The sequence below is a fragment of the Alexandromys fortis genome, unplaced genomic scaffold (assembly GCF_014885135.2).
Source record: "Alexandromys fortis isolate MF-2015 unplaced genomic scaffold, M_Fortis_MF-2015_v1.1 scaffold_35, whole genome shotgun sequence".
In the NCBI taxonomy this organism is placed as follows: domain Eukaryota; kingdom Metazoa; phylum Chordata; class Mammalia; order Rodentia; family Cricetidae; genus Alexandromys; species Alexandromys fortis.
Genome location: NW_026067913.1, coordinates 9,748,199 through 9,770,013, shown reverse-complemented (window position 1 = coordinate 9,770,013; position 21,815 = coordinate 9,748,199). Strand labels below are relative to the sequence as shown.

The 21,815-nt window shown below is 37.3% G+C and overlaps 1 protein-coding gene across 4 annotated transcripts in view; it reads right to left on the bottom strand.

Annotated features, from left to right (window-relative positions):
* Window positions 1-21,815, bottom strand: part of Strn3 (striatin 3) — a 72,830-nt gene that overhangs the window by 38,423 nt on the left and 12,592 nt on the right. For all 4 annotated transcript variants that reach the window (XM_050138833.1, XM_050138834.1, XM_050138835.1 and 1 more), the window contains exons 2-4: window positions 6,672-6,775; window positions 6,244-6,317; window positions 544-625 (exon numbers count right to left, since the gene is read on the bottom strand). In XM_050138833.1, the coding sequence (XP_049994790.1) occupies window positions 544-625; window positions 6,244-6,317; window positions 6,672-6,775 (260 nt within the window). The remainder of the gene's footprint in view (window positions 1-543; window positions 626-6,243; window positions 6,318-6,671; window positions 6,776-21,815) is intronic.

Sequence of the window (21,815 nt, the reverse complement as noted above, 5' to 3'; positions counted from 1 at the left end):
AGGCAAAATCCCAGTGTATATCTAAATAAATAAATAAATAAATAAATACGTGTCTTTAAAGAGAGAGTGGGGGGAGAAAAGGGAGGGAGGGAGCTACCTTGAAGCTAGAGGAAAATAAGCTTTAATTATGGTTGAGTAGGTAAAGTTACCTACAGCCAAGCCTGATGACCTGAGCCATCCCTGTGACCCAAAAGTGAAAGGAGAGCAACAACTGCTGAAAGCTGCCCTCTGATCTCCATAAGCAGCTGTGGTGCACACCAATGCTGCACCCCCACATACATACAAATTTTGCTTGTTTATTTTTGTTTTTCGAAACAGAGTTTCTCTGTGTAGCACTGGAGTTCCTGGAACTCACTTTGTAGATCAGGCCTGCCTCTGCCTCCTGAGTGCATTAAAGGCGTGTGCCACCAATACCCAGCACAAATGGATTTTTTAAAAGCAGTATGAAGAACGTTCAGTAAATTGAAGCAAGTTTTTTACTTATAAACTGACTTGATATAAGCACTTTCATAACTTTTATTAAAAGTTGAAATCATTACTCACTGTCTCAACAGCTGTCTGCCTTGCTTCCACGTTAGCTGGCTATTCTGAGGTGCTGTAGGAGCCTCCGAGTCTTTGGTTTCCTCTGGAAATTAAGGATGGGAAGTTTTGCATACATTATTTTAACTTATTATTACAGTGTTCAGTTTAAGAAATAGATTTATCGTGAAAAGATTTTACATAAGACAGAAAAAAGGTTAAAAGATCTACTACAGATCATTTCTTTAATGTTTGTTCAGTAACTCAGTACTCTACCTGCTTTAAAAATCGAAAGACCTCAAATGAACTTTAGCAGGATTAAAAAATTAAAAGGCCTGACCTTCAAAATAAACTGCTTTGCCAAATACCTTTAAGATTAAAATGTTGTATTATATAGGCTACTCAAAATCAACAATTATATACTGGGGAAATACATATGCGTGTGTATATGTATGTTTATGTCTGTGTACATACACAGACATACTGCATTCTAAATTTATATCAGTAGACATTAACCTCTCTACCACAGATTTTATTTTTTTTAGAAAAATATTAAATCGAGGTTCCAATGCGGTTAAGAAAGCAGACTGCTGAACAGCATCTAACACAGAGCACTGTGGTGGGCACAGGTGGTGGGTAGAGCCTTTTCTTAGGCCCTAGGACAGTAGGCGCAGCCATCCAGGTGCCACTTATTCTTGGAACATGCCAAGAAGTCTGCAGCTACCTCTTGGACCTCAGCTTCCAGGATGCCCAGCAGATTCTCAACGTCTCCAAACTGAATCCCAGACAGGTCCAGCAAGTATAAACAAGTATAAGTGAATGACAAATCCAAGGGGAGCTCATTCTCCTTGTAGTCAAAAGGTTTTCCGTAAAAAGAGCCTTGATGAGGAACTCAGAACCCAAGTCCCAGACAGACATCCAAAAGCGAAGACTTGCCTCCTCACTCCACTGAACCCTTGTAATTTATAGCTTAGTAATAAATATCTTTTATAAACAAAAACAGAAAGTGGGTTTATTATTACTTGGAAACTCTTTGCTTGCTGACTGAAAGAGAGCCTTATTATGCTATATAGGCCAAGCTGGCATCAAATTGATTCTCCTATTTAGGTCTCCTAAACAGTGGGATTAAAAGGCATGTGTTCCAATACTCAGCTCAGAAAACAGTGTATGTGACAGGTAAAAAGAGTCATTATTTTATTTAATAAAGTATCTACATTTACAAAAGGGGGGGAAAGAGTCCCTAGATCCAATCCCTACCAATGAATTAAACATAGTAAACAGTATAATTTCAGTTGAGTTAAGCTTTAAAAAAACTACCTCTACAGCAGAACCATTATCACCACAGAGATTCTCATTATCCAAATAAATGTACTATGAAGGGAAATGCTTGAAAAATCCCCTAACTCATGAGATTATTAAAACTAATTCAATTATTACATTCCCAGACTCCTCAAGAGTCACTTAGTACCTACTGGTAATAATTACAGTATCTTTTGTAGCCACTACTTCTCTAACCATAACAACTGATTATGTTCTTATTCTTCCTTCAAACACAAGTAATTCTCTAATTTCTAAAAGGAATTACTTAATTCTGATAAGTCTCTCAACTTTTATTTTTCTTTGTATAACATTAAACAATACCAACTGGAGACAAAAACATCTTTAAAAATTAACTGTTCAAAATCACCAGCTGGTAGTGGTGGTGCACACCTTGAATCCCAGCACTTGGGACGCAGAGACAGACGAATCTCTGTGAGTTCAAGGCCAGCCTAGTCTAAAGAGCAAGTGCCAGGACAGGCCCTGAAACTACAGAGAAACCCTGTCTCAGGAGGAAAAAGAAAATCCAATCACCTAAAGTTAACAACTATTAGTATTTGAATTTCTCATTCTGTATTTTCTACTTAAAAATACATACATAACTAACAGGAGCCAATGTTCCAGAAAAACACATTAACATCACTTGAAAATAATTGTATCAAGTTGGGGGTATATTATAGTGATGGAATACTTAGCATAGAATGCTAGGTTTGATCCCTACCATCACCACCACAAAAAAAAAAAGCACAGTATTTTACACAATGTACTATCTATTTAAACAGCCCCCTCATATTGAAATGAGTTCTTATTATTCCACTATGGCAATTATAAACTTTGAAGTATATCATAAGCACATATCTTAATGAGTTTCTGAACAATCAGTACCTAGCTCAACAAACAGCAGCATCCCTAGAAACTGTCCCTCCAATCATTTACTAGCTGTTCTAAGACAGCACTAACACTACCTCAACCATTAAAACTTAACTTGTAAATGGCAGAAATGATTTCTAACAATTTTCAATTTTATACACTTGACACCCATATTGTTAAGTTTAGCTATAGTTACTTTTTTTAAACTTTTATTGCTAGATAGCATTTTGCCTGCTAATGTATCATATTTATCCATTTTAGTGCTGATAGACATTCTAGTTGCTTCTAGATTTTCACTATATTTACACTAAGGGCATTCTTATATAAGCTGTAGTGACCACATATCTACATTTTAAGTGATGGAATTACCAAGATATTAGGCTATGTTCTCCTAATTGAGACAAAGCAGTTATAGGGCCTTAGCTTTACTTGCCACTCTCCCATCAATAAGTACAGACTCTGCTAATTCCACAGGTCCATCAACACTTGACACTCCTTTTCATTCCGATAAAGGTCAAATTCTAGTCACTGCGGTTTTGCCTACACTTATTTAATTATAACAGTATCATTTCTCATCTTCTAGCCATAAAATGCCCTCTATCATGAGGTACATCCATTTTCCTTTTCTTTCTCACTTTTTTGTTTTGTGAGACAAATCTCTGACTGTAGCCCTTGCTGTCCTGGAATTCCAATTATGTAGACCAGGCTGACCTTACATGCAAAGAATGAGTGGTAGGATTAAAGGCCTGGGCCTTTTGCCCACTTTTCTATTGAACTGTATATTTTCCAAACAAGAAAATCATTTACATATTTGAATATATCTTCCAAATTAGTTTCTTCAACATCTGTCAAATCAGTACTTTACATATTTTCTTTTCTACATTGATTTGAAGTTTATAAACCAGTGATACTTCATTTAATATTTATCTATAAATATACTTTGGTAATTTTATCCTTAGTATGGTATGTATTTGCTTACTTTGTTTTTGTTTTCTATTCAACATTCTGGATAATTTTCTATATAAGCAAAACATTTTATTATGTTTCATATAAGTAAAATTATTTTACTTACATATATTATAGACAAAAAGACACTTGTCTGAGCATAATTTCAGTTATGGGCAGGAGGAACTTATAAGCTAATGATCTTGTTTTATACAAACTATTACAATAAAATAAACTAAGAATTGCACAAACTCTACTCCAGGAACAACAACCAAAAACAAGCAATAGACTAACTACTCTTTTTCTGAAAAAAATTTATTGTTTTTCCTGTATATGTTTTGAGCCTTATTTGCTACTGCAGCCTTGTGGTAATTATGGGTAGTAAATATGTACAAAGATCTATCTACCTTCCATTCTTAATTTTTTTTTTAAGACAGGGATGTACTAGCTAATGATCTTGAGCTCCGATTCTTTGACCTCTATCCTGTGCTGATGGGATTATAAACAGACACTACCATTCCCAGTTCTTATTCTTACTTCTCTATGGAGAACATGGTAAGTGTTCTTCAGAATCAGATGAGCCTATAGAACCACTCAAAAACATGAATGCCACTTTGATCTCAATTTATGACAACTGGAAGATAAAATAAAAGGTTCTAGTCCAACGGTGGTGGTGCACACCTTTCTGTTCGAGATTTCTGTTAGAGATTTCTGTTCGAGGCCAGTTCGATCTAGTTCCAGGACAAGTGCCAAAGCTACAGAGAAACCCTGTCTCAAACAAACAAAAAAAGTTCTGCTGCTAAAAGTCAAAGCAGGGATAACCCAAAAATAATCAATTCAGGTGGGATTTATGCTCTGCTTCTGTCAAGCCCATAATATTTATTATTGAACCAAACTCCAACTGGTATTTTTAAAAATTTACTGATACCTACAAACATTTATGTAAGTTTTATTTTTCCATCATACATGTTGACTTTAGGAACAAAAAAAAACACTATAAGGAAAAAAATTCATATCAAAATAAAGAAAAAATTGCCTTAGGAGCAAGCTACTAAGACCATCACAGGCTTCAATTTGACTGCACTGTCATTATCCGTGCCCATGATTCCAACACTCTGCAGGTGAATAGAGAAGGATCAGATATTCCTAGTCATCCACTGATTATCTATGGAGTTGAAGAAAAGCCTGGTATACACAAACTGTGTCTTAAAATAAGGGGAAAAAATTGGGGTAACCCAGTCCTAGATACTCAAGAAATAAAAATTTGTTAATGATTCCCAAAGTCTGCTCATGTTAAAAATGGTCCTCTTTCTTTTAGATTCTATGCCATTAGATGGACTTCTAAAACTAAACTTTTCTGTATCAGTCCGCTCTAGGCTACATATTTATCAACTATTACTCTCATATTTACTACTTAATAAAGAAGAAAACTAAAGACAATTTTCCTACACTCAATTTTATCTGACTATAAATTCCAAATCCAATCAAATTTCTAGTATCTTAGAACTACAATGAGCAATTTAGAGCTTCTCCTGATAATAGGATATTTTAAGTATTAAAAATTAAGCTAGAAGCCGGGCGGTGGTGGCACACGCCTTTAATCCCAGTACTCGGGAGGCAGAGGTAGGCAGATCTCTGTGAGTTCGAGACCAGCCTGGTCTACAGAGCTAGTTCCAGGACAGGCTCCAAAACCACAGAGAAACCCTGTCTTGAAAAACAAAAACAAAAAAAATTAAGCTAGAGTTGGTGCTTGCTGCCAAATCAAGCAACCTGAGCCAGATTCACCCAAAACCCTCAAAGTTCAGAATTCCCCAAAATGATCCTCTGACCTCCTACTACACATACAAAATATATATAGAGAAGAAAAAAACAACCATGGAAGGGGGCTCATCATAAGGCCTAGCTGGGCTGGAGCTCACTACACAGACCAGGCTGGCATTCGACTTAGAGACCTGCCTAACTCTGCCTCCAGTGTAAAAGGATTCTTAGCACGTACCACCACACCTAGCCAAATATAAACAAATATATATGCCATACATATATACACACATGTATGTCTACGCACATTAAGATCGCACAAAGGACAAAAATTGCTTACAGGTAGAAAAACAATTACTTTAGCAGGTTTTGATTTTAATTACTAGCAAAAATGTGTCTACAATTTTATATAAGTTTCACTTTAGAGAGAACTGGATAAGAAACCTCAGGATTGAGAGGCAAATGAAACAAAGTTTTATTTGTTTAGTATTTTCACCAGGGGCTGGAGAGATTCCATATCACTCTTGCAGAGGACTCAAGTTCAGTTCCCAGAACCCACCCTGGGTTACTCACAACTGCCTTTAACATCACCTCCAGACCAATTTGGTGCCCTCTTCTGTGCTCTATGGACACAAATACATATGTGCACATATATGCATGCTCACATACACATGTACATAATTTTAAAATAATAAAAATACAACTTTAAAAATCCTTTCGTCAAATTTTACTTAATAATAATCATTCATCTAATGCTATAAAATTAAAATTAGAATAAAGTATATGTCTGTTACATAAAAATGAGGTGATTTAAAAAAACAAAGTAACATTTACCTGATTCAAAGGTTGGCATTTTCAAATCACCTTGGTTCAGTTCTGTGCCATATTTTAATTTGTGATACTTTGCCCTGCAAATTTAACAATCGGTAAGAGAATAATTATTTTTTTTTACAACTGAGTATTACTAATACATTACTCTAATAACAAAGAAATGTGCCCTTTTTGAAGTTTTTTGCTAAAAACACTAAAATGTACTATTAAAGAAGAAAAATTATCCAAGTAACAAATATACATATATGAAAAGATAAATTTCTCCTGATCTTTAGAGACAGAAAAAAAAATCTGAAATATATTAATTCTACTTCTCACTTCTTTTCAAGTTCACAAATTAAGTAAATTAAGATGTGAAAAGGCTTTACTAAAGCGTACAATGATGTAAAGAAAACACTGTCTAGTCACATTAAGAAATGAAATATACATACCGTTCTTGTTTTAATGCATACTCTAACATTTTTATTCTTCTCACTAAATCCTTCTTCAAATTCTCTTGACCTTTTCTTTCTCCTTGTAAAAATGCGATCCGTGCCTAAAAACATTAAGATGCATTTACTTCATTTTTCCTTAACCAATACAGAGAACCAAAATAGGAAAAACAATAAAAGCAACTGCAACATTTTTATGCATGACCTCAAGACTTGAAATTCATAGAAATGACTTTCCATTAGATAACATTATCCTCTTTGAAAATAAAGAGTCATAAATGGGTCATTTCTTTATAATTCTTTAGGGCCTCTAATAACAAAGGCATACATACATACACACATAAATACACATAAAATAAACCTTTATAAAAATAAAATTTACAGAGGATTTCAGTTGTCAGTCTGACACTGGGGAAAAAAAAAGATACTAAATGTCTTGGTTGGGACTTTGTCATCCTGACAAAGCTAGAGGCATTTGTGAAGTGGAACCTCAGCTGAGTAGATGCCTCATCAGACTGTCCACAGGCAAGCCTGTAGGGCATTTTCTTCATAATGATTAATGTGGGAGGACCCAACCCATTGTGAGTGGTTCCAACCCTGGGCAGGTGGTTGGTCCTGTGGTGTCCAAGAAGGCAAACTGAGGAAGACGGGGAGCAAGCCATCAATCAGCATTCCTCTGTGGCTTCTGCTTTAGGTTCCTGCCACTCACCTCAGTGATGAATTGTGACCCTGAGAGCTGTTAGATAAATAAACACTTTCCTCCCCAAATTGCTTTTTATCATGATGTTCCATCACAGCAACAGAAACCCTAAGACAGAGAAAATGATGCTAGCAGTGGGGTACTGCTCTGTGACAGACCTGACCATGTTTTGGAGAGAGTTGTGGAAAGCTCTTGCCTGAAGGGGCAAGAAAATTGAGTGTTCAGAGCTTAATACGCTATTATGAGAACTTAGAATGACGAAAGCAGTGCAGAGGATGGAGGCAAGGCCTGACTTGTCAAGTTTCAGAGACAAGTTAGAGTCCCTTAAAGGCTTTATCAGGACCATTTAATATTTTGAATTAAGAACCTGGGTTCTGGCCAGGCATGATAGCACAAATCTTTAATCCCAGCACTTGGAAAGCAGGCGGATCTCTGAGTTCCAGGCCAGCCTAGTCTACATAGTGAGTTCTGAACAGCCAGGGCTATGTAGAGAAGCCATCTCAAAAAGAAAAAAATCTTTCCAGGTGGTGGTGGTGGCATGCTTCTTTAAACCTATTACTTGGGGAGAGGGGGACAGAGGCAGGAGGATCTCTTGAGTTAGAGCTCACCCTGGTCTACAGAGCGAGCTCCAGGACAGCCAGGGCTACATGGAAAAACCCTGTCTTGAAAACCAAAAAGAGAGGGGAAAAAAAATGGACTCTGGGTTCTGGTTTGCTGGGGCTGAAAAATAAGCTATGATTAAAAATCAACCAGAATCACTGAGTCGAAATCTTCTGGGATATGTTTCCTCAGGTCAGCACATAGAAATTACAGAGCAAGAGAGAGGCAAAGCTGTATGTACCTCATGCTGGCAACTGAACTTAGTACTGTGGAAGTCAGTCTCTCAGGTGGTAATGGTTTTAAAGGCATAAACGAGTCATGAAGTACAGCTGAGGCTTGGCACTATGAGAGGCCAGAAAAGCTACTAGTGATGGTGCAGCCTCAGATGCAGAAGAAGTCCTAGGATTGAAGGGGTCATGGGGGAAGCTGAGGCTCTGGCACCTTGTGGCAAGTCAAAGTCCCTGAAGAGAGGTCAGGAGAGGATACGGCTGAAGGTGCAGCAGAGATCCCAGAAGTTTGGAGACACCAGCACCAGGGGATGATCACCAAAGACAGTGGTGGGGTGGAGCGATCCTGAATCTCGAGTACAAGCTGTGTGCTATAAAGGCCAAAGCCCAAGAAGGAGAGCTACCCAACCTTTCTGTAGCCCCAAATATCAGGAGTCCCCCAGTGTCTAACACTGTTGGGCTTTGGTTTTGCTTTAATTTGTTTGTGCCTGTGCCCTGGTTCTTCCCTCTTAAAATAAGAAAATATATAATTTATGTTTTATTTTATAGGAAGACAGAGTTGATAGATTTGGGGATTTAAAAACAGATATAACAATCAAAGGAATTAAAACACATACCCAAATAAAAGAAAAACAAAACCTAAAAAGATATAAGACACTAATCAATACAGGGACAGAAAAATGTTCCAATAAAACTAAATAAAAAGCCCACAAACTAATAACAAAGACCATATACTTTACAAAAGATGGTAGCACAGAACACTAGGGATGGAAATAATTGCTTTAAAGGTGCTTAACAGGGGTAGATGTAGCTCAGCAGTTAACAGCATTTGCTGCTCTTGCAGAGAACCAGGGTTCAATTTTCAGCACCCCCATGGCACCTAACTCTAGTTCCTGAAGATGTGGGCTCCATGGGCACCTGTATTCACACGGGGCATAAACACATGTAAACAGACACACATATGCACATAAATAAAAATAATGTAATTTTAAAAAGATATAGAATGGGGGTCAGGAAAATGACTCAGCTGATAAAACCACTAACTGCCAAGTGATTTTGATCCTGAGTTTGATCCCTGGTACTCCTATAGCAGCAGAGAGCTGACTCATAAGCTGTCCTCTGTTCTCCATATGCACACACACACACACACACACACACACACACACACACACACACAAAGACAGGTGCAGGCACACACACTAAATAAAATATATAAAACCTAAACAAAAGCTGGGTTGGCGCTGGCCACTTGTCTGTAATTATAGCACAGACAGAAGCAGAGACAGAGAGTCCCCTGAACAAGCTAACTCTGGGTTCAACTGAAAGACCCTGCGCTTCAATGAACCTGGAAGAGAGCCACTGAGGAAAACTCCCAATTTCAACCTCCAGCCTCTGTATGCAAGAACATGCATGTGGCTTAGGCACCCACCCACACATTAACACTCATACACACACAAAGTATTTTTTAAAGGATAAAATAGTTAGGAATTAACCAAGGATGTAAAAAACTGATGAAAGAAACTAGGACATGAACACATCCCATGTCCATGCAACAAGACTTTAACAGTTAAAAATGTCAATAACGCGCAGGGGGACGGGACAGGGGACATGGGAGGATGGGGGGGGGGGACGGGGACAACGACGAGATGCTGATGCACGCCTTTAATCCCAGCACTTGGGAGTCAGAGGAAGGCAGATCTCTGTGAGTTCGAGGCCAGTCTGGTCTAAAAGAGCTAGTTCCAGCACAGACTCCTAAGCTACAGAGAAACCCTGTCTCGAAAAACCAATAAAGAAAAAAAAAGAGTCAATACCACCCAAAATAATCTATAATTACATTTTATGTAACTTATGTATATACAGTTTTTCTTTGAAGGCTCTATCTATCTATATACATACACACATACATGTACACACACACATACACACACACATACACAAACACATTCCTGCTTGGTCTAGAACTCTCTATCTTGACCTGACTGACCTCAAACTCAGGGTGATTAGATTTTGAAAGGTGTACACCACCAGGCCCAGCTTTGTATAGTTTATAACTCTTAAAGGCAGAAGAGTTTTGCGCTTAGCTGGCCTGAACCACATGTTGAATTTCAGGCTTCCTAAAGCTAAGTGCCAAGACCCATCTCAACCAGCTAAAAGTGGGGAGGGCATCTTACAATAGAATGGTGTGGCTGCTTCAATGAAGGTAGGGCTTCCAATTCCTTTCTACCTGAAGTGCTAGGCAAGTATCCCACTAAACTACATCCAAAAGGAAAACATTTTTTGAGCATCAGGAAAAGTCAATTTTTTAAAGAAAAATTCTGAAGTCAATTGAAGTTTTTAACTACTCTGCTCTAAAAAGTATAAAGGTAAGACAGATATAGTGGTGCATGATTTCTAATTCTAGAACTGAGCTCAAGACCAGCCTGAGTCACACAGAATTGACAGATAGCCAGGGCTACATAGAAATATGCTATCTCAAACAAGCAAGCAAGGAAACAAAAAAAGTAAAAAGGGAAGTGGCTAACTTGCAATTTATTATCAAACATATTACTAAAGCAAAAGCTTAGAAATTTGTTTTTACCTATCAAGTTTTAGCTGGTAACTCAGTATAACCCAACCTTGTTGCTGATTTTCAATATCTGGAATCATATTTTACACATCTCCTGAATTTATTCCACATGAAACATCTGATTATCATAGAATTATTTAGTGTTCGCTGATATTTGAAAACAACCACTAGAGGTCACCAGCACTAAGCTTTCAATATTGATTCAAGCAGCATTAGTCTAAACTTGATTCACAATTACTTGTCTCCCTTTCCACGTGCCCTTTACTAAAACAAGGTTCAGTTATAAATAATTTCAGGATATTCAAGTGACACAGTGACATATAAAGCAAATAATCTATAAACACACACAGTATATGTGCATATATATTATAAATATCATACAAGGGCTGAAAAAATGGTTCAATGGCTAAGAGAGTTTTTTCATGCAATTGTGAAAACTAGAGATCAAGCCAGACGGTGGTGGTGCACGCCTTTAATCCCAGCACTCGGAAGGCAGAGGCAGGTGGATCTCTGTGAGTTCGAGAACAACCTGGTCTACAAGAGCTAGTTCCAGGACAGGCTCCAAAGTTACAGAGAAACCCTGTCTCAAAAAANCAAAAAAAAAAAAAAAAAAAAAAAAAAAAAGAAAAGAAAAAAAAAAAAGGAAAACTAGAGTTCAAATCTAATGCCCATGTTACAAGTCAGGCAGCCTGTGTACTCCTGTAATGCCAGCTCCAAGAGAGGACCAGAGACAGAAAGATTACTGGGACTTGCTGACTTTCAGCCTAGCTGAGAAAACCAAAGGTTTCAGAAAAGATTCTGCCTCAAGGTATAGGTGGATAGAGAGGAGGACACCTGACACCCTCTTCTAGCATCTGAATGTGCACATACATGGGTGCATGCACATACAATGAATAATCATACAAATGATCCAACACTTAGGCTGGTTGTGCTGGTACATATCATTAAGATATGCTGAAGAGGTTAGCTGACCTAGAGGAGAGTTACTAGGTCAAGGCCAGCCTGGGTTACACACTTAGACACACACATACATACACACAGAGATGCTTTAATTAAAAGGTTCACAATTGAGTTGAGATGTTTTCGAAAAACCACACAAAAATTATTTATCCCGTAATTCAGTGTGTTGAGGAAAAACATATAAAACTTTGTATAATCAATCACCGTGTAATAAAACTCAGTGTCCAACTCAAAAAGTGGGTACTCTATTTTTACCTGTACAAAAAAAAAATATGTGAACAAAATCTTGCATGCAGTAGTTACAAAATTTATTTTCCAATGTTATTAATGGGAAAGAATTCCGGGGAAAAGAGAAACATTAAGAAAAGACATACAAAAGCAAGTAAAACTTGAATCTATTTTTTTTAACCCTTCTATTTACAACAGGGTTTATAAGCAGGTAGATCTCTGTGAGTTAGAGGTCAGCCTGGTCTACAAAGTGAGTTCCAGGACAGCTAGGGCTACACAGAGAAACCCTGTCTCAAAAAACAAACAAACACACAAACAATGTTTAATAAATAATCAAAACATCAAAGTACCATCAGACCCAAAATTCCAACTACATTTTACATGACTATAGCTGGTTGAAGAATGGATTCTTTCTCTTTTTGAGGCAAGATTTCACTCTTGTAGCCCAGGCTGTTCTCAAACAAGGTAACAAAGTAAAAATATATTCATTCTGCCTAGTCATTCCTCAGCAGGCTAAGATGAAGTATCCTGAGTTCAAGGCCAGTCTAGGATATATAAGACTCCAACATACACACAAAAGGAGAGATTAACTTCAAATTTTATAATAGAAACAAGATTTCAAATAATAGTAATTCTATAATCAAAATAATAGATTAATTATTCTTCCTCTCGAAATTCAAAGAACACTTAATAATCAACAATTAAAGTAATAATTTACCAAGCAAGATACCTAAAATTAATACAAATCTGATACTCTGAATGTGATAAAAAGGCATTAAGCTATGTAATACGACTTTTGCTATTAATGGTTACACCCTCCCCCTAAAAGACCCTGAAGCCAGGTCTTCTAAAAATGTTCTAAAATTAATAAGGTATTCTAAAAATGATAAATGCATATTCCACATATAATATTAAATAACATTTTGTTTAATGCAAATTGCTGATGGTAACACAAACATGCACATGCATATTTCTTTTTTTAAAAGTGTGTATTTATTACATGTGACTAAGATTATAAATAGCCTTGTCACTTCAGGTAAGGCTTGTCCCTACCTGACAAAAATCTTATAAATTTCCTAATTTTTAAAATTTTATAATTGATAATAAAGTAATAACCATCTGTAGTATTTGTTAAACATGTATGAGTGTCTTAGCTCATTTATGTCTTACAAATAAACCTGTGAGCTGGTGTTATTTTCCCCCACTTTCTCTACAGAAGAGTTAAGGGAAGTGCACAGTTATTAACGGAGGTTCTCTTGCTATTCCCAAGAGAAACAGTGGAAGCACTAAGACTTGAATCTAGGCAACCAGCTAGAAAAATTAAGAGTTGAAAATCTCAATTACACTCACATCTAAGAGTCAATATTAACTTCATTTCTGAATTAGAATTTTTAACATTAGTTTTGTGTGTACATGGGGATGGGGACTATGCACAGCACTGTGTACATGTGAAGGTCAGAAGACAACTTCCACTACATGGGTTTCAGGTATGCAACTCATGCTATTTGCCTTGGCAGCAAGCACCTCTACCTGCTAAGCCACCTTGCCAATCCTGAATCAGAATTTTAACGTTAACAAGCTCTAGACCAGTGTCACAAAACTACTTGAATTAGCAAAAAGAATGAAAAAAATTCCCAGCTCAATATCAGATCAAAAATACTGTAATCAAATCCTTGTTTCACCATTACTTAAATTAGATGAATACCATCAGAAATAAATTCAAACAAAGTATGAATTGTCTATCTTTTGTTCATTGATATAGTATTATCAAAAACAATGCTTGACAGATATCTATATAGGTGTTTGTGTTCATACATGTGTGTACACAGGTCAGAAGACAACAGTGGATCTCCTGCAGTTCCAGATAAGGTGATTTTTAGCTGCTCAATGTGACTACTGAGAATTGAACTTGGGTCTCCTGAACCATTTAGCCATCCCTCTAGTTCTCTTTTTTTGTTTTATGTCTTGTTTTTATTTTAATAAGACAGGATCTTAAGAGCCCAAGCTGGCTTCAAACTCAATGTGTGGCTGAGGATGACCTTAAACTTCCTATTCTGCCTCTATCTCTCAAGTGCCAGGATTTGCAAATGTATACCAACAGTCCAGTCTTATGTGGTACAGAGGAGAGAATTCCCTCGGGGTTCGATTCATGCATGCTAAACAAGTCAGTACTTGTTTAGCATTGGTGAGTTATATCCTAGAAGAAATCCTAGAAGAAATTTTTTTTCTTGTTGAATGCTATAAATTACAGTTTTCCCAATTGCAAAATACAGGAATAATATTACATATACAATTTACTTTTTATATTTTAAGTTTATGAATTTAATTCTATATATACGGGTGTTTTGTCCAAGGAGATCAAAAGAGGGTGTGAGAATCCCCTAGGAATTAAATTTGAGTCCTCCTGAAAAGCAGCCAGTACTCTTAACCATAGAGCTGTCTGTCTCTCCAGCCCAAGTGGACAATGATTTATACAATCTTAGCCTAGAAGTACTTATTTTTGATATTCTACTTTAAAATAAGGTAAAGTTGCTCTATATAATTAAAGGGGAATTCATTTGGTCCAAATAAATATGTTTGCGATTTCAGAGGCTTTACTACTCACATACTAACTTAGAACACTAATTAATGATCAAAATCAAGAACATATTTAAAATAATTGAGAATCTGAATATGAATAAGATTAAAGAACTGTAAATTTTAGGAGTCAGGTATTTCTACTTAGATTTTGTGCTACAGTATATAAAATTCAATCAACGTTTATTCATATGACCAATTTTAAAATTTCCAAGGAGGTTTAAAAAAAATGAACACAGTCTCTATACTTAAGAAAGTCAATGAAGAAGTAAGTGGGCCATGGTGTACCCTGTCTTCACACTAGGGAGAATGAGACATGAGACTGCCAGAAGTATGAAATCTAAACTAAATAGTACCAAGCTAGCCAGAGCTAGAAATCCTGCAAAAGTGTCTCTCACTTGACAGACAACCAATCACTACTACAGGTATTTCAAGATACCTAGGCATTAAGTGTCTAAAATTCCATGACCTCTTTCCACCTAGAATGTCAAAAAAAAAAAAAGTTTAAGTTTACTCCTCAAAAAAAAAAAATTGTAAGAATTTAAAACTTAAATCTCTGTGAGTTCGAGACCACCCTGGTCTACAAGAGCTAGTTCCAGGACAGGCTCCAAAACCACAGAGAAACCCTGTCTCGAAAAACCAAAAAAAAAAAAAAAACTTAATAAAATCACTGTCTTAATTACTTTTCTATTGCTGTGATAAGACACCACGACCAAGGCAACTTATTAAACAAAGTTTTAATTCACACTCATGGTTCCAGAGGGTTGGAGAACATAAGGGAGCAAAGGAATGGGAGCAGGAACAGCTGAAAGCTTACACTTTGAACTGAAAGTAGGGAGCACACTGGCGAGTCTTTTAAAACCTCCAAGCCTGACCCCCAAGGTCATGTCTACTAATCCTTCCCAAACAGGAGGGAGGGAGGGAGGGAGGGAGGGAGGGAGGGAGGGAGGGAGAGAGAGAGGGAGAGAGAGAGAGAGAGAGAGAGAGAGAGAGAGAGAGAGAGAGAGAGAGAGAGAGGAAAAGAAAAGTCCTTTCTGGCTGGAGAGATGGCTCAGTGGTTAAGAGCACTGACTGCCCTTCCAGAGGACCCGGGTTCAATTCCCAGCACCCACGTGGCAGCTCACAACTGTCTAAAAATCCAGTTTCAGGGGATCTGACACCCTTATTCCAATGCACATAAAGTTAAATAAACCGTAAAAAATATTTTTAAAAAAGACTATTACACAGAGAATCCCTGTCATGAAAAACAAAACAAAACAAAAAACAACTACCATTTGATCCAACAATCCTACCTCTTGGCTTAATCCAGAACTGAAGACATAGTCTCAGAATCTGCACAAGTTCACATAAGCATTAATCACAAAGGCTAAGAAGTAGAAGCCAAATGTCTATCAACAGATTAAAGACAAGCAAAAAACCTCATATATGTCTCTCTGTCTCTCTGTCTCTCTGTCTCTCTCTCTCTCTCTCTCTCACACACACACACACACACACACACACACACACACACACACAAGAATATCATTCCAGTATGGTAGCACAGGTCTATGATCCTGGCACTTGCAAAGAAAGAGAATCTGAAGCTCAAGATCATCCTCAGCTACATAGTCAATTCAAGGCCAGCCTGGACTACATGAGAAACTGTCAGTCACACACATGTGTGCAAAGCATGGAGTGAGGGAGATAGGGAATACAGTAATAAAAGGAAATTTTGGCATATGATACAATACATGGCTGAACCTTGAGGACAGTATAAGAGGGGGAGTCACAAGAAAAATACCATTCCACTTACATGATGACCCAGCACATTAAAAGATAATTCAGAAAAAGAATGAGGGATAGCAAAAGCTGGGGAGAAAAGAGGAAACATTCTAGGAACTGGTTGTATAACAAGATGAAATACTTAACACTAAATGCACACTGAATTGTGCATTTAGAATTGTGGCAAGTTTTAACAGGTTACAGGAACATATGCATGTAATCCAAATCATGAGTTCAAGACAAATTGCGCTTCATGGACAGACCAGACCCTGTCTGAGAGAGCAAAAATCAAACAGTAACAATGATTCTTCTAAGGTTAGAATGTTTGTACTTCTGAGTAACTCATAACAAAACATGTAATTTTCCTGCCTTTTATTATAAAACAATTATTTCACATTAGAAATATTTAATATTTATCTTAGAATTACCTCTATTATTATCCTTAATATTAGCCCTCAACAATCAAATTACTATTACCTGACATGAACATTAAGTGCAAATGCAAACTGATGCAAGCAACAGTAATGATAAAGATAATCTGCAGGGCAGATAATCCACTGCTGCAACTATAATACTAACTTAAGTCTAGCATATACTCAGAGTTCTTATATTTGTGAAGAGTTTCCACTACCTGACAACTTATACTCATTAGGAGAAGTTTCCAAAGTAAAGAGTGAAATCATCTTCCTGGAAAGTTAAAAATAAATCAGACCCATCTATCCAAAACGCTATCCCTCCAGAAACTACTTGTTGGTATTAAAGTATTTGGATACTATTTAATATTGTTCCTAGCAATAAGATGATTCCAAAAAGTCATTTTAAAAATTTACTCAATTTTAGAACTCTAATACTCTTTTCTTAGGAATTACAGAAAATCAAGAGAAGAAATAAGATACTGATCCAAGAACACTAACCTGGACATCTAGACAGATATATATTCGAATCCCTATTTATCACTAACTACCTTTATAAATGCCCATTAGCCTTTCTTGGCTTCTTCACTTGTTAAATGTGAAAACTGAATTGAATGTCTTTGAAGATATATTAACAACACAACACGCCTGTCCCAAGTTTGGTACGTGAACACATAGTGGAAGGAGAGAACCAACTCCCAGATCGTCTTTTTTATCTGTCTCACACACACATACAAACACACACACACCACTCACCATAGCACATGAATGAATACATAAACAAATAAATATACATAAAAAATCTAATGATATGCTAACTAAATTCAATTTCTACAATTATTTTAAGATTGTACTGTGACATTTCCAATGCTGAAATAGTTAATTCATTTATATACATTGAAATCAAAAACAGTCTTTTCAAAATGTCTTAATACCACCCACCCATCTTGACAGTATACAACTTAAAAGCAAGGAAGACAGAGCTCAGCAAGTAGAGTTATCTGTGAGCAGGCCTGATCCCAAGATTCCAAGAGTGAGAGAGTTGTCCTTTGACAGACACTGACATACATACACACCCCTGTAGACACATGTACAGTAAGTAAATTTAAATATATATATATATATATATAAAAGACTCTTTGCCTGTATGAGTATAAATCTTTTTTTTGGGGGGGGGCAGGGTTTCTCTCTGTAGCCCTGACCATCCTGGAACTTACCTTTGTAGACCAGAGCCTCAAACTCGACAATCTACCTGCTTCTGCCTTCTAAGTGAGCGAATTAAAAGTAGGCACCAACATGCCCTGCCATTGAATTTCTCAAAAAAAAAAAAAAAAAAGAAACCATACAACTTGAGAGAATTACATTCTACAGCTTTCTCTTTATAAGTATTAATTCATTAAAGAAGAAAAAAAAATCAGACATAATCATAGATGCCTCTAATCCCAGGCTAAAGCAGAAAGATCAAAAGGCAACCAAATATGGTTAGAGGGGCTGTCTCAAAAAAAAAAAAAAAGCCACACCTGGTGATAGAGGCCCCTAACTACCTACAGACTGAAGAGGTTCTGCAGAACTATCAGAGTTCAGGCCTGTCAGGGCTCCACTAAGGTTAGCCTTTAGTGACACCCTATCTCAAAACAAGGCCGGAAATAAAGCTCAATGGTAGGGCACTTCTCAGCATGAGGTCCTAGATTCAATCCCCAGCATCAAAAAGGAGGTCAAAGGAAAGGAGGAGAAAGGGACAGAAGGGAGAGGGGAGCTAATCACTGTTGTTTTTGTTCTCTTAAATGAAAGTGAATCTAGCAGTCACAGTGATATATTAACCTATCTCCCTTCTGGAATAATTTATTTATTGTCCAGCTGTTGGGAGTGGTACAGGAAAGCAAACAGCTCTCAGCTGTCAGTTCTCTTCCTTCAGGAACTGCCTGGTTCTCAACTGAGCTGCCTGACTCCCTAAGTCACCTTCACCTGATGATTACTCAAAACACAGACTTGAGGGCATAACCCTTGATTCCAAATTAGGACGTTTCTAAATCTACGCCAACTGCAAGTTCCGAAATCCAGCCAACTGAACGTTTTTCCCATCCTGTATTACAGCCAAACGCTCCCCCCCCCCCGCGCCCCCCAACAAACACATGCCAAATGGTATCTCAGTCAGCTATGGTAACAGAAGATGTAACCACTGATGAAAATGGTTTAAGAAAGCAGACTTTAAAATGAAGTAAGGTCGTCAACAACCTGGCATCCCAGCTGCCAATCGCCATCAATGGCAGTGGTGGTACAAAAGGCAAAAGCAGAAATATAACCAATAAAACTTCCCCATGTGGTAACCCAAATATCCCAGTAGAAGACAAAAGCTGACAACTCCTTTTGGGAAATGACTTTTGTTTCAGTCCTCTTATTGTTTTCGTTTTTTATCTCTTTAAATAGAAAGGAGGAAGAAGAGCGGGAGAGATGGCTCAGCAGTTAAGAGCATTTGCTTCCAATTTCAGTTCACATTACCCACCTATAGAGGCTCTATAACTCTAGCTCCCCACGAGGACCTTCAGCCCCCCCACACACACAAAATAAATTTTTAAAAAATTAGCTACTAAAAATCCAAGTAGGTTCTAGAATGAGTTTGGTTTGCAAGCCATATTTTGCCAACCTCTTCTCTAGAAAATGAAAAATATAAAAGCATTTTTAAAGTATGAGGAAAACAGTAATTGCAGAGAACCATGAAAAATTAGTTTTGTAAAAGACAATCCATTAAAAAAAAAGTAACAAGAAGTGAAAGTAAAAGGCCAGAAAATTCTTCAGTTACTTTTCAGATACTTCTCTCCTATAGCAAGAAGACACCAAAGACAGCCAGGATCAGAATAGTCAGAAGAGTAGCAGATCAAAATTAAATCAAAATTTAATCCCAACTCCAATCAAAATTAAATTCTCAATTTGGGAAGATCTGTTAAACCAAGGTTAGGATTCACATGGGAAAGGGGAAGTAACTGAAACCTCGAAAAATGGATGAAGCATGTGGGATGATTAATACGAAACTCTTCCAGCCCCAGTGTATGTCTTCTTTTTCCTGCATGTTGTGTTTTGACATCTTAAAACCTTTCTGGTTAGGGAGACTGGCCCTCTCAGAGCTAGCCAATTCTTACAAGACTCAGTAGGGAGCCTGCCTTTCTTGCTACACAAACTAGACAGTCTTCATTTTTGGCCTGTAATTCCCACAGCCTGACAATCAGGCCTTAATCCCCCTAGAGCCAGAAATCAGTTAACCCATTCTGTAGAACCTCCCCCAAATTACTCAAACCAGTCCCAACCTATGCCCTTCTATGAAACACCACAGCAGTCAGATGGTGGTGACAGCACATGCCTTTAATCCCAGCACTCAGGAGGCAAATCTCTGTGAGTTCGAGGCCAGCCTGGTCTACAGATCGAGTTCTAGGATAGCCAGGGCTACTCAGAGAAACACTGTCTCGACAAACAAAACAAAACAAACAAAAAACCCGCAAACGTTCTGACCTAAACCTTTGCCCTCCCTTTCTATCCTTTGCCTCTTAACTATCCTGAAGAACACTGAGAAGCACTTCTGTATGTTGGGCCTTAAAATAAACTTTTTAACTCTCCTATTATCTCACGATTGACCATTCCAAAGAATACAAAACCCCTAAGTTTGTCTGAACCCTCTAAACTTGGAGAAGAAACTCTTGTATCACTTATTAAGAGCTCGTGTTATTATAGATCCTAGTTTCACAGTAACACTAGAAATGTCAGTAGAAATTGCAGTTAAAAAAAAAACTGAAATTAAAATCAAAAAAGAAAAAAAAAAAGAGCCGGGTGGCGATGGCACACGTTAATCCCAGCACTCGGGAGGCAGAGGCACGAGGGCTTCTGTGAATCTGAGGCCAGCTTGGTCTACAGAGCAAGTTTCAGAATAGGCTCCAAAAGCTACAGAGAATCCCTGTCAAAAAACAAAACAAACAAAAAACTGAAATTCAGTGCTCCATACAAGCAGTAAGAACACTAGCAAAAGAATAAAAATGAACTAATTACTCCTGTACTATGGAAATTAACCAAAGGACTGAAGCAATCCAGGGATGTTTAATACATGGGGCTAGCACATTGGTAAATACAGCAACCTAGTGACACTCCACAAGAAGCTATGAAAACCACTAAGCAGCAATCACAGTTAAAATCAGGCCTGGAACCCTTCCAAGCAGGAGGGCACAGGCAAGAGAAATGTGGAAGGGAGAGGGATGGTGAGGGAGACCAGCCTGAATTCTACCTAGTTCAACGTTGTCTCCAAAACTCTCATTCCCAAAGTTTTGCCACCATTTGACATGCCTTCTGCACTCCTGAAAACTCTACCAGCATCCTTATGTAGATGCTGAACTTGTCTAATGCAAACAAGTCTGCTGTTTGTTTGCTTGCTTGCTTTGCCTCAATTGTTGGACATCTTAGCTACTTGAAATCATTGACTTTAGAGAAAAACAAGTAATAAGCTTAAAAGCAATGAGATGGGTGTAGAGATTTTTAAATACTGGAACATATTCTGGAATTCTGTAAGACTATGTCACATATAGTACTTGGTCAAGAAAGACTGGAGAAAAACCTCAACTTTCACTACAGCAAAATCTCAGGATCCACACAAACCGGAAATGAGTGAGTTCCAGGGCAGCCTATGATATATGAGGCACTGTCTTCAGGAAAAAAAGAGGAAGAAGAAAAGTAATAGAAATAAAAAACTCAATAAATTGACTCAAGAGCAGATATAAACAGACAGAAGGAATCAGATAATTTGAAATTTTGTACTGAGAATCAAATAAATGAAGAAAAATTAACCCACAGAAACCTGTAGAATACAACTGTAAGAAGTCAATAAATATGAATAAAGAAAAGATACAGCAGAATAACAATTTTTAAAAACTCAGAAGCTCTACTAAATGTGATAAAAAAAAAAACCTCAGAGATTAATAACACAACACACCAAAATCAAACTGTCGTGAAAAACAGAAAAATCATGAAAACATCCAAAGAAAAGTGACTCATCACAGCCGAATTCCCACTGGAAACAATGAAGGAAGTGTGTTGAATTCAAATTGCTGAAAGAAAAAGATTGCCTGCTTGCCC